The sequence below is a fragment of the Cetorhinus maximus genome, chromosome 11 (genome assembly GCF_964194155.1).
Source record: "Cetorhinus maximus chromosome 11, sCetMax3.hap1.1, whole genome shotgun sequence".
Lineage (NCBI taxonomy): Eukaryota > Metazoa > Chordata > Chondrichthyes > Lamniformes > Cetorhinidae > Cetorhinus > Cetorhinus maximus.
Window position 1 is genome coordinate 56190517 of NC_135889.1, and position 16369 is coordinate 56206885.

The 16369-nt window shown below is 43.8% G+C and overlaps 1 protein-coding gene across 1 annotated transcript in view; it reads right to left on the reverse strand.

Moving 5' to 3' along the window:
• Positions 1-216: 216 nt before the first annotated feature.
• pjvk (pejvakin) overlaps positions 217-16369 on the reverse strand; it is a 32368-nt gene continuing 16215 nt past the window's right edge. Inside the window, exons 3-6 of the mRNA XM_078551358.1 lie at positions 9051-9192; positions 6884-7001; positions 6365-6508; positions 217-1051 (exon numbers count right to left, since the gene is read on the reverse strand). Coding sequence (XP_078407484.1) covers positions 750-1051; positions 6365-6508; positions 6884-7001; positions 9051-9192 — 706 coding nt within the window. The 3' untranslated portion in view covers positions 217-749. The remainder of the gene's footprint in view (positions 1052-6364; positions 6509-6883; positions 7002-9050; positions 9193-16369) is intronic.

Genomic DNA, 16369 nt, shown 5'->3' on the forward strand with positions numbered 1-16369 from the left:
AGGAACCCACCCATCTCCATGAAAATAGCAACCTAAATAGCAAACCCAATGTCACTTTAAATGCATGTCATGTCATGACCTGGCACATTTCCCAACAAGGGAAAATGGCTCTGCATGCCTCCAGTTTAGTCCTCCAGACGTGGGTTTGCTCAGCTTTGGGAGGGGGAAATCCTGTCTAAATGTTAGATACATAATACTTTGACTCAATAAACCTTCACGTGTTTGCAATTTGATACTTTAATGAATTATTAACCTTTTGAACAATAGGTCAACTGCTGATACTCATTGCAATTATGTCAAAACAAAACAGGAAGATGAAACTGTTTACATTACACAGTCCCTACAGAGCTATATGATATTTGTAAACTAAGGAAAGTGGAACTTTCAATCATGATCCAAAAAAACTGAAAACAAAATAGAAAAACCTTTAAAAAAGTACATTATGCAAAATTTGTTCTAAAACCTGTAATGTCATTAGTTAAATTGCTAAAGGTTCAAGTTAACACAGTGACAGTTACATAGCAATGCTCTTTCACTGATAGATATTCCCAAGAATTAGTTCTTTACAATATTTCACTATTTATAATTTAAAAATTATAAATTTGCAATGGAAAGAGAATATTTTTACACAAACTCAAATCAACGTACTACTAAAAAAGTACTACATTAGTATTTATGTAGTTTTTTTTTAATGTAGCCTTGCAGATGTGATATCACATCTAGGGCTCCAGTCCATACCAAAATGTACTTCATTTTACCCTTTTGTGCCACAGATCAAAGCATGGCACCACATGCAGTCTTATGTATTTCTGCCCATTGAATGAACACTCAAGGCACCCATATACTGTCTCCCTTCGGGAACTTCCCATGCCACAAAGGGCACAGGGTCCTTTGGAGATATTATGGTTGAGAAGATTGACTCGTGTGTGTGCATTATCTCTGAGGTAGTTAGTGGAAATGTCAGTCATGCTGGTAGCCTTTTCATAATAGTCAGCAACCAAATCCTCCAAATATAGATCCGAGTTTCTGACATCGTCCAGTACCTTTTCATCTGTTCAAACATAGAATAACACATAAAATTTACACTCACTGAAAAGATAAATTTATCACAAGAATCCTGTGGCTTTTACTTCTGGGAAAAGTATTGGGAAAAGCACCTGTTAACAGTAAAACAGCACTGCAAACTGGTGTTCCATTTACCATATTTTCTAGTAAGGAACAAAATTAAGCTTGTGCCAGCAATTCATGTTGAACAGCACATTGAATACAAACAGCACACGGAGCAGAAATTCAGAGGGGAGATGAAGCAAGCAACAGTTAGTCTCATCCCCATCACACAGCTGTTTCCTGCCACCAAGGCACCTCTCAACATCACTCCAGCCATGTTGATGGCTATTGTTCTCATTATTGCAGAGACAGAAGTGCACAATTTAAAACAAAATGATCAAGGAAAATGGCTGTTAGGAAGGTAAATATACCTTGGAAGCACAGATACATATTAAAATGTGTGCTTCTAGTAGATGAAAATGTAATTGGTAGGTAATATCAGAATTCCTGTCAAAATAGCAAAAATGGAATCTGCTGCAGCTCACATGTAAAATCACAAGCTTACATACGTTTAAAATAATTTAAAACATTAATTGTAAGTTAAAATAGCTAATGAGGTAAAATGGACTCAGAGAACATTTTAATAAGACCAACGAGCATAGGTACCTACTGCATGCAACTCGCCAACAAAGCGGGGACGAATATTGAGCTACTCCAACCATGGCAGTAGCCCTCTTGTGGGTCCTGGGGTTGGCGGAAGGAGATTGGGTTGGGGACCAAGCAGAGACCTGGAGCAACCCTGTTCTGTTGGCTCCGCATTAAACCAAGTATATTTTTAAAAATTTACTTTTTTATTGAAGGTCGTCAAGGATCCCTTTAAGGAGTGCTGGTTGGGCTGCATATAGACCAAGTTATCCTGAACGAAGCAACCCATTGCCTGCCCCAGTTAGGGCAAACAATTTTCCACACCTAGTCCTATTACCAGCATTAGGTCCCTTATTAGCATGTTCCAGGGCCTAGTGGCACATGCTGAGAATATCTCTAATGGGACCGTACCAACATGATGTTAGATGTGTTTTTGACACTGGGCATGGGAGGTAATTTGGACCTCTATTACTCCATATTCTGCCTGGAAAATGGGCAACACAAGGTCCTTCTCACTCCCAATATTTCTTAGAATAAGGTTAATGCTTTAGTTGTATTATTTTATATGCAAAGGTCAAATATTTATAATAATGAATTTATGAAGAATAAAAGTATTTGGCATCCTATCTGTAAATGGCAAATTCAGAAAGATTTAAGCAAGGTCATAATTAGCCAAATAAAAACAAGACACTGAGTTTTACATACATACATTTCCTTTAGATATATAACAAATATTGCCCAAAGCAGTTATCAGCATTTACCAGTGGAACCTATTCTCCATGCTGTTGGTCAGACTGGAGGGGCCTGAGGCATAAATGCCAAGATTATTAAAGGTGCAACTGAAGGCGGTAAATATGAACATCGCAAATGTACATTTGCATCAACCCTGATTGAAATTGTACATTTATATCAGCTGTGATATCATCTCCAGAATTTCATAGACAGGAACCATTCATCAGTTGGAAGCTAATAAAGTAGAACTCTTTATAGCCGTAATTGTGAGAAAACCAAATTGACAGTTGCTAGCCACACTAACAGCTGCTGCTTTGTTTTTCATCACAGAGGAGTTGTAAGTGAAAGCAATATATAATATTAAAAGGGTGGAAAATTGTACAAAACCAGTATTCCAGCTATTTTAACGTATTACAAACTGTAGTCATAATTACCAGTAATTATGCAAAGTTATGGTGCCTGGGCAAATAACCAGACTCGTAAGGGCTGAATCATCCCAGATTTGCACTAAGTGTGGTAGGGTGCGGGAAAAAGGAAGTTTTATCCACCGGCTGCAATGGCAGCTTTTCGTGCCATATTGCCCCCATTCCTGGCATGTCCTGCCTCATTAATAATGCATTCACAGGGAACACACCGGCTTGCTGGCCAAAGGGCTTGGATTTGCCCACCACGCCATGACCTCAGCGCTTCCTCGATCCAGATGCCATATTTAAAGTGGACCAGAGTGCAGCCTACTTCATGTCTACAGACCAGGACTGCTCCATGCGACAGATGGCCTTGAAAGCAAAGGTAACGGCAGCCCTCAAATTTAGTGACGCCTCTCTGGGGCACCTGCTGGACACAGTGGAAGGACGCCGTGATGTCCTCTACCCCGCTCTGGCCACAGGAGATCCACTAGAGTCACCAATCCAGCCTAGGAGGTGATGGCAGCAGCTGTCAGTGCCGCTGGAGCACGGAGGAAGTCAGCCATCCAGTGCAGGAAGAGGTTGAATGTTCTCATCTGTTCCACCAGGGTAAGTCAACCACCTCATCACTCTCAACACCCACTTCCAAACCCATCACACATCCACAGGGATCTCACACCTTAAGGGGCAACACCACTAACTCTCACACACACTCTCACATCTCCATCAGGCCCGTATCGTTTGCAGCTCACGTCCTCACCTCGTCCATGGCTCCGCTCACCACACAAACATTCCACGTGGTGCCGTGCATCCTGCTCACACTCTCTCCATCTTTTTTCATGCAGGAGAAGCTGGCTAACAATAGCAGGGAGAAGTCCCAGGCAGTGGGGTGGAGTGGCCCAAATTAGGCCCCTCACTCACTTTGAGAAGCGGCCATCGCGCTGACTAGTGAGGATGTGGTCTGTGCCTGCGGTGACGATGAGGTCTGCGGCAAACACCCACGTGAGGATCCTGCACCACATCATCCCTCTCTCAACACAACCGTGAATGCTCTCTCTCCTGCTTTTGATTCAGCTGCCATGCATTAATCATCTTTACTTTAGTTCACAGGGAGCTCTGCCAAGTGACCGACACCCTTAGCCAGCCATTCCCTCAGTTCCATCCACGCCCTACCTCCAGCGAAGAGGTCACCTCCTCCATTGAAGAGCTGGAAATAAGCAGCCTGGAAGACCCATCACAGCGCTTACCCACACCCTCTCCCAGCGCAGAGACACACACCTCGATGGGACCTAGATCTAGAGCAGGCTTGGGTTCACAATCTGGTGGTCACCGCATGGGCACATGTCCGCAGCAGGAGGAAGCAGATTCAACCGAGCTGCATGGCACTCGGAGGACTGCTGGGTAAGACACATCTGTGAGGTCTGAGTCGGATGACAAGCCTCTGGATCCTGCCTTCCAACTCATCCTGGAAAGTCAGCAGAAGCTGGGGGAACATCACGCAGAGTTGTTGGATACCCTCAACAGAGAGGCACCCACCTGCTCTCCGATGAAGTGGGGCCCACATGTGCGCACAGGTCTCCATGGGGAGGATGGTGGACACAATGGAGCACCTGGTCCTGCAGAACGTGGAGATGTGTGCAGACCTGCCCTCCATCACAGTAGCCCATGAGTGAGTTTCTGCAATAGCAACACGAGAGGGAAATGGGGCACCTCAACGTCCCTCCAGATGTTCCTTCCCCTCAAGGAGTCAGGCTGGGGCCCTCGGGCACCCGGAGGGAGGAGGAGCAGCAGCTGGACACCCCTGGGTCATCCACTCAGGAATCTCAGAGGCTGCCCCTCTCCCTCTGAGTCCCCTTTGCCTGTGACCTCCTCAACCTCATCCTCTGTCATTGCAGAGGGAGCAGCTGCCCCACAGGAGGACAGCCAAAGCAAGCCAGGCCCTCAAGGCCTTAGTTCTCCAGGGGACACACGCCGAAGTCATCAGAGGCAACAGGACCAACCATTGCACAGGCTGTCTCCACCCCTGCTGCGGATGTCAGGGCAGCACCTAGAAAAGTTAAGAATTTCTGATCTCAAGTGCTTGCATGTCACTTTATAACATGAAAATATATTCACTTTCACTGAATAATGTGTAATGGTGTCTATCAGCTTCATTTCCAGGCTTCGCGAGTCCTCCCCCTGTATCCTTCCCACCCCCCACCCAGCCCCTGCACCCACTGGCAGTTCAGCTGGGTGCAGCTGGCCCACGAGTGATTCTGGAAGGAGAAGTGTGTGAGTGTGACAGGGGCTTTCGGAGCATCGTGCAACCGCTGTCCCAAGCACGCGGAGCCTTCATTCATCACACTCATCTCAATGTCCTGAGCATTTTCAATGCTGCCTGCTGGGGTTCTCTTTCAGTTGTCCATCTGAGCTGACCCGCATCTCCGCTCACCCACTGAGGATACTCCCATGCAGCACCTGTGTCCATCCAGTTTCGCTTAGTTTCGTTTTCTTCAGCCATGGTGGTTGTTAAGTTTCTTCTCAGCTCCCCTGCCCTTTCCCCTCCCCCAGTCACCCATGTCCTTTCCCCCATCACTGTTGACCCCCCTGCATCACCTTCTACCTCCCCACCATCACCTTCCAGCCAGAACCCTTCTCATCCCAGGGTGTCCAGGTGAACATGTATACCCCATCCATGCCAACATCTGCCAACCCATGCCAACTTAGTGCCAACTTATGCCAGCCCATGCCCCCACCAAACAATCTTTGCCCTTGCTCCCCTCCATGCCTACTCACCTAGTATCCTTAGACAGTTCTTTGACAGTTTTGACACTTCCTGGATAGCTTTGACAGTTTTGACAACTGGACAGCTCTTTAACAGCTCCTCGACAGCTGGATAGTTCCTTGACAGCTGGACAGCTCTTTGACAGCTGGATAGCTCTTTGACAGCTGAATAGCTTTTTGACAGCTGGTCAGTTCCAATGATTTTGTGCATAAAAAGTGCATAATCATGTTTATTTTTAACAATCCCAAAGGGTGCCTTACTCTCCCAAAGGTTACCTTATCTCTCCCAAAGATGTCCCCAGACCCTATCCAAAGGGTTACTTTACCTCTCCAAAAGGGTACTCTGGCTATCCAAATGTATCCACCAAGTTTAGACCCCCGCTTACCTGTTCTAATCTGCACACTCTAGATTTCACACTCCTGCTCTTTCAAAATCCCACTTCAGTGGAGGCAGATGGTGACTTAAATGTCTGGCTGCCTCCGTGAATTGCACATATGTGAACCCCAGCCTGACTCCGGTTCTGCCCCCCACCGTGAGGATGGGAAATGCCAAGTTCGGGAGTGGAACTTAGAAATTTTGATCATTTTCAAGATTTTCAGCACCACGGAGAGCCTCTCCGTCATGGTGAAAATCCGAGCTATTGTGCACATTCTGCTTCAGTAGGTATGATATATATGGGACTTCTATGTGATCATTTGTCTTTTTTATTTTAAAATCTGAGTTGCACTTTAATTTTTTTTGTCTGGTCTGTAGTATTTGAGGGAAGACTTACCTGATCTGAATGGACTGCCATAAAAGAAATCAGACAGACATCGCCGCAGTTTCCACACTGAGAATCGGTTCATTAAACCACCCAATTGCTCTGTTATTTGTTCTTTTTCGAACCCACCTTCTGATTCAGATGTTACACAGAGCTCTAGAAGTACACAAATGCAAATTTTCTTTTTGGTTAAGTGTTCTTGCTTCATCCTGCCTAACTATAAATACTATTATCTTACTACTGATCAGCCTGCATAACCTCCAACTGGCAAAATTTTCATCCAACCATTGTGAATTTATGAATTCAAAATGACTCAACACATTTTGACCACGTTTTTTAAAGCTCTTAAAAGAACGTTCTGGATTCACACCTTATCGTACAAGTATCGGCAATTAGCCATTTTCTATATTTAAACTAAATAAACAGAAGCAACTAATTAGTGACCACAGAAATTATCTAAGAGTGCATTGAAGAATTAACCAGTATTGACTGAAGGTAGCCTGAAGGGAATATAGGCAATCTGTTACTTACCAAAATGCCCATTCAAATGGATATAGAGTTCAAATACACTAAATGCAATTGTTGTATGAGCTGGGATAACAATGGCTTTGTCACATCCTTTATGATTTCGTCCATCATCAATCTGAAACTAGAATGGGTACCATAAACAAAACTAGCTTTCTACTTTTAAATATCAAAATTAAATAAGATCCAACATACATTTATACTGAAATATCTGAATTTGATTAATATCAAAAACATGAAAACCTTTTATTTACACTATTTTTCCATGCAATTCTGAGCAATAATATCTCATTACAAACAACATTTATGAGTTATATACAAGCAAGGGTATATTCTTTTAGGATCAACAGTAAAGCTTGCAATTCAGAGAATTTCAGCATTAAAGTCTACAGAAGATGGCACCCAACACCAAAATCAAACTTAAAGGAAAAATCTGAATGCTATTTATACTTGAAGTTCAGGTAAGTGTCAAAGCAGCACAAGCCAAATTAGAACAGACTTGGACCTGGAGATGAAAATCAGCCTCAACAAGTCTTAATACAAGCACAGAGCATTAAGCTGTAATACCATCACAGTGCAATAAATTAAATATGAATTATAATTAAAAATCAGCAATTAAATAATTGTACAAGTCTTAACTATACACAGTTTATTTCAAATTTCCAGCATCTGCAGTATTTTGCTTTTATGTTATCTTATCTACCTTTCTCACATCCTCCCAGTACCAGTGCCAGACATCTCACTTCCCTCTCCGAACAACTGGTCCTTTCCCAGCTAACAGGATCTTGAAGTTCATAGCCAAAGAGCTAAAACAAAGATCTCACTAATGATTCTGTACAAGGCACTTGTACAACCAGATCTAGAGCAGCAGTGTGTGCAATCCTTGTTACTGTACTTTGTAAAGGAGAAGAGAAAACTCAAGGGAGATGGTATTGAAGGATATAGAATTCTTACAGAAATAGTAAAATTGAACCCTGATATGTTCAAGGGTGCAACAAACTGTAGAACCAAGAGATACGGGCTCAAACTTAGCAAGAAGATGTGCAAATCGATTAGAATTAAGTAAGCAGAGTGTTGAGCATGTGGCATTAACTGCACAGGGAGGCAGTGGAGGAAAACTGTGAAAAAATTAAGAAAGCATTGAATAGTAACTAGTAATAGTATTGGGCAATTGAGAGGTATTAGTTTGCAAGACTGAAGAGATGGACTGCAGAGTCTCTTCCAGCCCTGTACTTTCCTACAGTTCTCCCAACATCAGTATCTGGTTTCCCATTCCCTGCCTCTCTCCCCCAGCCGCATCCCTCACCAGCCTCAACCTACCACCACACCACCACCCGCCACCAGCACCCAGCAACCCCCCCCCCCACCCCCCCCCCCACCGCCCCATCCTCCCCACAACTTCCAGCTCCTTTCTCACCCTCACGTTCACGTTAGAGCTATTTTTGAATGCGTTGGGGGGGGAATTGAGAGAGATTTACATAAGAAAGTGCAAAGGAAAAAAATATTTTAGAAAGGAAGAGAAAGACAATCTGAGACAATTGGAGAGATACAGGAGGAACAAAGAAGAAATAGTGCATGAGATGTACAAAGAGAGGAGATAGGGTAAAGGAGAAACATAAAACGAGAAAGGGAAAAATTAGAGTGGGTGAAATCATGAGAAATGTCACAGTAGATAAGCTAATTGTTACAAATATGAGGGTTATGAGGCTGTTATGTATTCTACAAAGTCCCAAGAATGTGTTGAGAATGTCAAGTGGTAAACAAATATGCTTTAAACTGTCCATTTAGCTCTGAGATAAAAGAGAGTTGGGCTCTAAAGGATAGATAATCAGCATTTCTACCTAGATACGAGGCCCATGTGATTATGTTGCCATGAAGATGTGCTTTGAAAGAGGAAGGTTTCTAAAATATCCCTGAAACTCAGAGACATGGCTAATCTTCCAGGATCTGGGAGAGAGAGAACAGCTGGAGGCCAAAGTTCTCTAAGGTTCACTACGTAGGAATGCAGGGGGGAGCTCACACTCAAATTGAAAGGACAAAATTTGTGAGGACTTACATGATTTTGGAAGATTCACCTAGATATAGATACAGGGAGAAATCTCCAGTAAAACCCTCATTGTGAAAGACAACCACATCATTAACTATAATGGAACAGAAATACATGGAGCCTTACTCTCATTGTTTTTCCGCTCATGCCCGCATGCACAGTGAGTGAGCATTGCCGAGTTGTGCGGATGCTTTCCATGACAACACATAATACTGCACGCTGACTTGCTTTCATCTGGCGAACAAGACAATGTTCCATAGCAATTTTTCTGAGGAAATATCAAAAGGTTAGGCTACTTACAAATGGAAGAAGAGCTAAGGATCCAAAATCATTGAAGTTTACAGTACAGGTGAAGCCATTCAGCCCATCATGCCTGTGCTGGTTCTGATTTAGTCCCATTCTTTCACCCTTTCCCCATACCCTTGAATTTAAATAAGAAATACAATGTTTGATGATAAAAGATAAATGGTATTCTGCAATTAATTTATAAATAAACCTCTGTAGTTTTCTCTTCAAATATGTATCTGCTTCCCTTTTGGAAATGAGCATGGATTTGTTTCACCCCTATTTCTGATTTGAGCATTCCATGTATTAGCAACCCTCTGTAATAAATATCTTCCTATCCATCACTTCGTCCTTTAGGTGAGCTGATGCCCTCGAATTATTAATTCACTGAGAAGTAGGAATAATTTTCCCCTATTCATCTTCATCGTTTTGAACAGTTCTACCAGATTCCCTCTTAATCTTCTCTGTTCAGTTGAAAAGAATTTCAGTTCCTTTAGTCTCTCCTCGTAACTGAAGACTCTCATTCTTGGTATCCCCCTGGTAAATTTCTATGAATTGATAGTCTTCCTGAAATAGAACACAATAATATAAATAAGGCCTAACCAATGAATTGTACAGGTTTGGCATTAATTCTTGCTTTGTACCCAATGCCCAATCGATATTATCAAGGGTCCCATATCTCATCTTTATCAGGCTTTTGATGAAGGATTTAAAAATCCTTCTGCTTTATTATCAGAGCTCCTACATGTCACTGTTCCTCTACTCCTTTTAATGTTTTATCATTTAGTGTATATATTGTCTCCTTATTCTTCTTTCCAGAATGTATCACATCACATTTCTCTGCATGGACTTTGATCTGACATGTATTTGTCCAATAAGCTATCCTGTGGAAATCTGGTAACACGTGGATATTAATTTGATGACCTTGAGGCCCCCTGGAATCTCCTAGAATTCAGAATTTAATATTAATTAAATTTTCATTGAAAATGTTACATGCACTATTTAGTATCGATAAACATACTGGGTAAATTAGGCTCATTAATGCCGGTTTTTCAGCACCATGAGAGCCCCAGAGCTCCAAAATGGCAGCCATGGCAGACATGCACACTTTTGTGGCAAATTGTGCTGGAAACCATTTGATGAGGGTGATAGTACACACAGAATGAACAGCCGCTGGAGGTATGCAGAGCGGGCAGATCATGACGTCAATCAGCAGTGCGTAATTCTGATTTGGCATCAGTGTTCCCATTTTGGAGTTGAACACACCAGCTAATGCCCTCTCTTAACCTTGCATGATTCAGCAGCTGGAAGGAACCCTAGCAGCCCATTCATCAACAACATACAGGTTAGCTGCTGGTTGATTTCTTCTGGCTGCTGCTATGATTCTACAACTTTCTATAATTGATTTAAAGTTGCAAAAGTCTACGGCGGGGCAGGTGGGTGGCCGGTGTGGTAGGATGTTTTGCTGACTCCAAGGCTTCTGCACAACTAGTTGCTCCAAGGGTGTACCAGTAGGAATAGAGCATGACTGGGAGAATAAACAGGACAAGTTGCTGGAAGAGGGAGAAAAAGGAGAGACAGGCAGACACTCAGCAGGAGGCTATGTATCCACCTAGGATGTTCATGGAGTAATTTTCCTACTTAACTCTCAAGATATCTGTGCTTCCATAAGGTGTCCTCAGTGAAATCAGCCACCTGCTGCAGCTACAACTATAATCTCAGAGCAAGGCAAGGGCCGCATTGCCAGCTTCTGTAAAGATGACCATGGCAATGAACTTTTATGTCTGGTTCCTTCCAGGCTGATGCTATGGAAATTTGCAACATCTCGTAGTTTGCCATCCACTGTTAGTTCAGGAAGGTCACTGATGCTCTCTATTCAATGACTGCTAGCTATCCAATTCTCTCTATTCAATGAGCACAAACTAAGTTTCATTCACTCTTGCCACAAAAAAGCAGGCGGAGCGAGGAAGTGGCTTTACTAGGAGTGCAGGCTTACATGGTGCCATGGAATGCATGCACATCGCTTTGTTGGTGCCACATGTCAACTCTGTCCTTTCCCAGAAGCAAATGGGATTCCACTCCCTCATGTTCAGCTTATGTACTCCTAATTGTCAGCAAATCATGCAGGTCAACGCCCGATATCCTGGCAACAGTCATGATACCTTCATTCTGGAGCTGTCCACTGTGCAATCTGCATTTGAGCCACCACAACAAACCAAAAGGTAGTTATTCGTTGATGTCATGGACAGGATTTGTGTGTTTTCTTACTGTCCATGATTAATGTGATTTGATAAGGGGTGTATTTTCTTACCATCAGAGTGGTTGTCCCAATTTAAATAATCCCAGCAGCAAGTCTTTTTCTGAGTTTTAAAATAAAGGTTATTTATTATCCCACATTTGCCACGGAGGTTTAAAAAATGTGGCGTCATGCTCACTCGGCTCACACACACTGTCACTCACACAAAGACTAGTTACAGATTAAGAAAAAAAGCCCTTACAATGTATTATTGTCACCATCTCTCTTGTGAGGGGCTTGTAGTTTCTTAGATGAGTTGATGCTTTTAGTTGAAGTGAAGGTCTTGTAAGCGAGGTTTCTCAGTGAGCTGTGGGGCTTCTTGTAGGTGAATTCAAGAAGGTTGGTTCCCAGGTGAACTTGAAGCCTTTACAGGTTGGCGAGAGTCTCTCCCCAACTTCCAAGATATTGCTATTTAATACCTTGGCTGCTTAGTTGGCTGCAGCTGGTTCAACGGCTTTCTAATGGTCACTCTGTCTCTGTAGAGTCGATTCTTGCTGTTTTAAAAGCAGGCAGCAAACATGGCTATCTCACCCATGTGATATGTTATAAGTCCAAAGTCTTTTTCCAAATAAAGGAGGTGGTCAGGTCAATAAACATCCTGTGTTGTCATTTGACACTTTTGAAATTCACACATTCTGGGTTCAGATAAGGGATCATCATAGTTACAGTGGGAGGTCGGTGGGGACCCATTCACGTTTGTCTAACACACAGTGTGTTTTGATGTGTCTTTTGTCAATGGTGAACCAGAAAGATGAGTTAGCTGGAACGTTATGGTCCTTTTGTTGACTTTCCATCCTTAAACAAAAGGATGTGTGAATTTCATGGATGGCTGTGAAAGTCCTTATATAATTAGGTATTTGCTTGAGTCTCAGGACTGTCTGGAGCTGATACTGCCAAAAGTTATATGGTTTTCAGCGGCCATTTCAACAGACTGCTTTTGTTCAAAGTTTTGACGTATTGTCTGAAAATTCATAATATACTGGAACATGATACTAATAAGGGCTATTCAGTGACAACACAGCTTGTGACTCCAGCGTGCAAGCCATGTACAGATATACAACGTGCATACAAACGAAAGCCAAGCTGTCACACAAAATTTGATACAGAAGGCCATTGGCACATTCAAACAATCTTCTGTTGTCTGAGCAACTCCGAAGGAGTCCTGCAGTGTACGGCAGATGAGGTATTAAAATTTGTGGTGATCTGCTGCATGGTGCACAAGCTTGCCATCATATGGGGACAGACCTTGCCACAAGCAGTTGAGGAGCAGCAGCATGAGGAGGAGGAAGTGGAAGAAGAGGCAACCTAGGCAGCCCCTTTCTGCTGGGGCTACCCATGTAGAACTCATCTGAGTGTGATAGCAGTGAATGCAACCCAATTCTCCATTCAGCAACAGCTACACACCTTACCTTTTTTGTCACTGACCATCACAGCTTCCATCAGCCCACAATGCAAAAATAAAAGCTAACACAAAATAAACATTCAAAACCCCAAATGTATGATTCAAACCATGAGATATTGCACACAAAATTCAACTAATCACCCTTGTGTACTCCTCTAGTGCCTTTCTTGTGCATACCTTGGCCTATCCCAGTGCTCCTAAACAGTCCAACCCTACCGGCTGCAGAATGCTGCTGATTTTCAGTGGAGGAGACTATAGGTGACCATGCAGGATGACCTCGAGCAGTTTGGGGCCGAGAAGGCCCAGCTATGGACTATATAGACTTGGCCTGGCTGAATGACAGGCAACAGCAAAAGCACTGACAGAGTGGCAGGAGTGGGAGGACAATACTGTCTTTCTGAGAGAGGACAGCAAGTTCATGCTCCATAGAACCACTAGCACTGCTCTCATGTAGTGCCTCAGCTATCCTAGTAATCTGTTGGAGGATAGATTGCTAGACTGAAGTGACACCCTGGAAGCCTCTTTAAACACTGCAACCTGCCTGCTGCAGATGCATCTGTCCATGACAATATTGGTAGGAGTGACCACTGCACAGTCCTTGTGGAGGCAAAGTCCCGTCTTCACATTGAGGACACCCTACATCGTGTTGTGTGGCACTACCACCATGCTAAATGGAATAGATTTTGAACAGATCTAACAACTCAAGACTGGGAAACCATGAGGCGCTGTGGGCCACCAGCAGCAGCAGAATTGTACTCAACCACGATCTATAACCTCATGACCCGGCAAATCCCCCACTCTACCATTACCACCAAGCCAGGGGATCAACCCTGGTTCAATGAAAAGTGCAGGAGGGCATGCCAGGAGCACCACCAGGAATACCTAAAAATGAGGTGTCAACCTGGGGAAGCTATAACCCAGGACTTCTTGCATGCCAAACAGCATAAACAACATGATAGACAGAGCTAAGTGATTCCACCGGATCAGATCTGAGCTCTGCAGTCCTGCACATCCTATCGTAAATGGTGGTGAACAATTAAGCAACTCACTGGAAGAGGAGGCTCCACAAATATCCACATCCTCAATGATGGGGGAGCCCAGCATATCAGTGCAAAGGATAAGGCTGAAGCATTTGCAACAATATTCAGCTGGAAGTGCTGAGTGGATGATCTATCTCAGATTCCTCCTGAGGTCCCCAGCATCATAGATGCCAGTCTTCAGCCAATTCGATTCACTCCACATGATATCAAGAAATGGCTAAAGGCACTGGATACTACAAAGGCTATGGGGACCCTGACAATATTCCGGCAATAGTACTGAAGACTTGTGCTCCAGAACTTGCTGCGCCCCTTGCCAAGCTGTTCCAGTACATCTACAACACTGGCATTTAAAAGAGCAATGTGAAAAATTGCCCCAAAATGCCCTGTACACAAAAAACAGGACAAATCCAACCCGGCCATTTACTGCCCCATCAGTCTACTCTCGAGCATCAGTAAATTATTGGAAGGGGTCATCAACAGTGCTATCAAGCGGCACTTGCTTAACAATAACTTGCTCCCTGACGCTCAATTTGAGTTCCGTCAGGGCCACTCAGCCCCTGACCTCATTACAGCCTTGGTTCAAACATGGACAAGAGCTGAACTCCAGAGGTAAGGTGAGAGTGACTGCTGTTGACATCAAGGCAGCATTTGACCGAGTGTGGCATCAAGGGGCCCAAGCAAAACTGGAGTCAATGGGAATCAGGGAGACAACTTTCCATTGGTTGGAGTCAGACCTAACACAAAGGAATGTGGTTGTGGTTCTGGAACCTCAGTTCCAGGACATCACTGCAGGAGTTCCTCAGGTTAGTGTCCTAGGGTCAATTATCTTCTGCTGCTTCATCAATGACTTTCCTTCATAAGGTCAGAAGTGGAGATGTTCACTGATAATTACACAATGTTCAGCATCATTTGCGATTCCTCAGATACTGAAGCAGTCCATATCCAAATGCAGCAAGACCTGGACAATATCCAGGCTTGGGTTGATAAGTGGCAAGTAACATGCGCATTGCACAAGTGCCAGGCAATCACCATCTCCAACAAGAGAGAACCTAACCATCACCCCATGACATTCAATGGCATTACCATCACTGAACCCCCCACTATCAACATCCTGGGGGTTACCATTGACCAGAAACTGAACTGAATGAGCCATATAAATACTGTGGCTACAAGAGCAGGCCAGAGGCTAGGAATCCTGTGGCAAGTGACTCACCTCCTGACTCCCCAAAGCCTGTCCACCATCTACAAGGCAAAAGTCAGGAGCGTGGTGGAATATTCCCCACCTTCTCAAGGACAATTAGGGATGGGCAATAAATGCTGGCCTAGCAAGCGATGTCCACATCCAGCTGAGACATTAAGTGACTGCTGCCACATTGGCCATCACATGTTGCATCATTGTTGAGACCACAATTATATGAACAGAGTTGGCTACCAATTCCATGCTGGAAAGGATTGGTTCCAAGTTCTGCACAAAGCCTTGTGCCAATTGGTACCAGAATCCTCCCTGCCTCTTAACATTGACCAGATACTTTATGGCAGGCTTCCCAAGTATTTTGTTGAGGATTGCCATCAGCGTACTTCTGTAGGTTGCCCCAAAGTCCTCATATGGCTCCTCTGCAGCAGAATGTGTCTTCATTCTCCAGCAAGCTGGCATCTATGCTATCCTTGCCCCATGCCCTGTCTGCAGCCCACCCATGCCCAGTGTCTCACCACATGCTGATCCAGCCCTAATTTATCCTCAGCCACCAGCATCAGAATCTGGGCTGGTGGCTGCAGGTGTGAAATCAAGTGACAGTACCAGGTGCTTGTCATCATTTTCTTCTTAGTGTTCCTCCACTGCCTGGCCAACCTGAGTTCTTCGGCATATGAAAGGATAAAGGCAAAAGGGTAAGGTTGTGGTGTGGGGAGGTTATGGGATAGAAGAAAGAGGTATATGACTACAATATCTGTAGCCTATTTAATCAGAAGATATTGTGTGATGATGGGAAAGTGAGAAGGAGGATTAGATATGAGAATAGCATCATCTTTAAGCTCTGCCACTTGGCCCATGGCCTCAGCACTGGGTGTTCCAATAAGGGTCAGCATTGTCTTTTCCATGGGGGCTAGGACATGCAGATGCACCCGTATCCCTCCAATTACCTCTTGGTGTCTCTGGTTGTGTGCCACTTTGTTCTGTAAGAGAGAGAGAGAGAAGTGTGTCAGTGAGTGTCATGTAATCTATTTGGCTGATGCAACGGTCATGGTTGAATAGCTGGAAGTGTGTGCCAGCTGTGAGATGTGGGTGTGAGGCTTGCAGTAGTGCTAAACATGTGAAAGTGAGGTGAAGAATATAAATGTTAAGTATGAGTGATTATTTATGGAGATTGTTGGTAGGTGGCTGATGAGCATACCTGAGGCTAGTAGTGTAGTTGGTAGGATATGG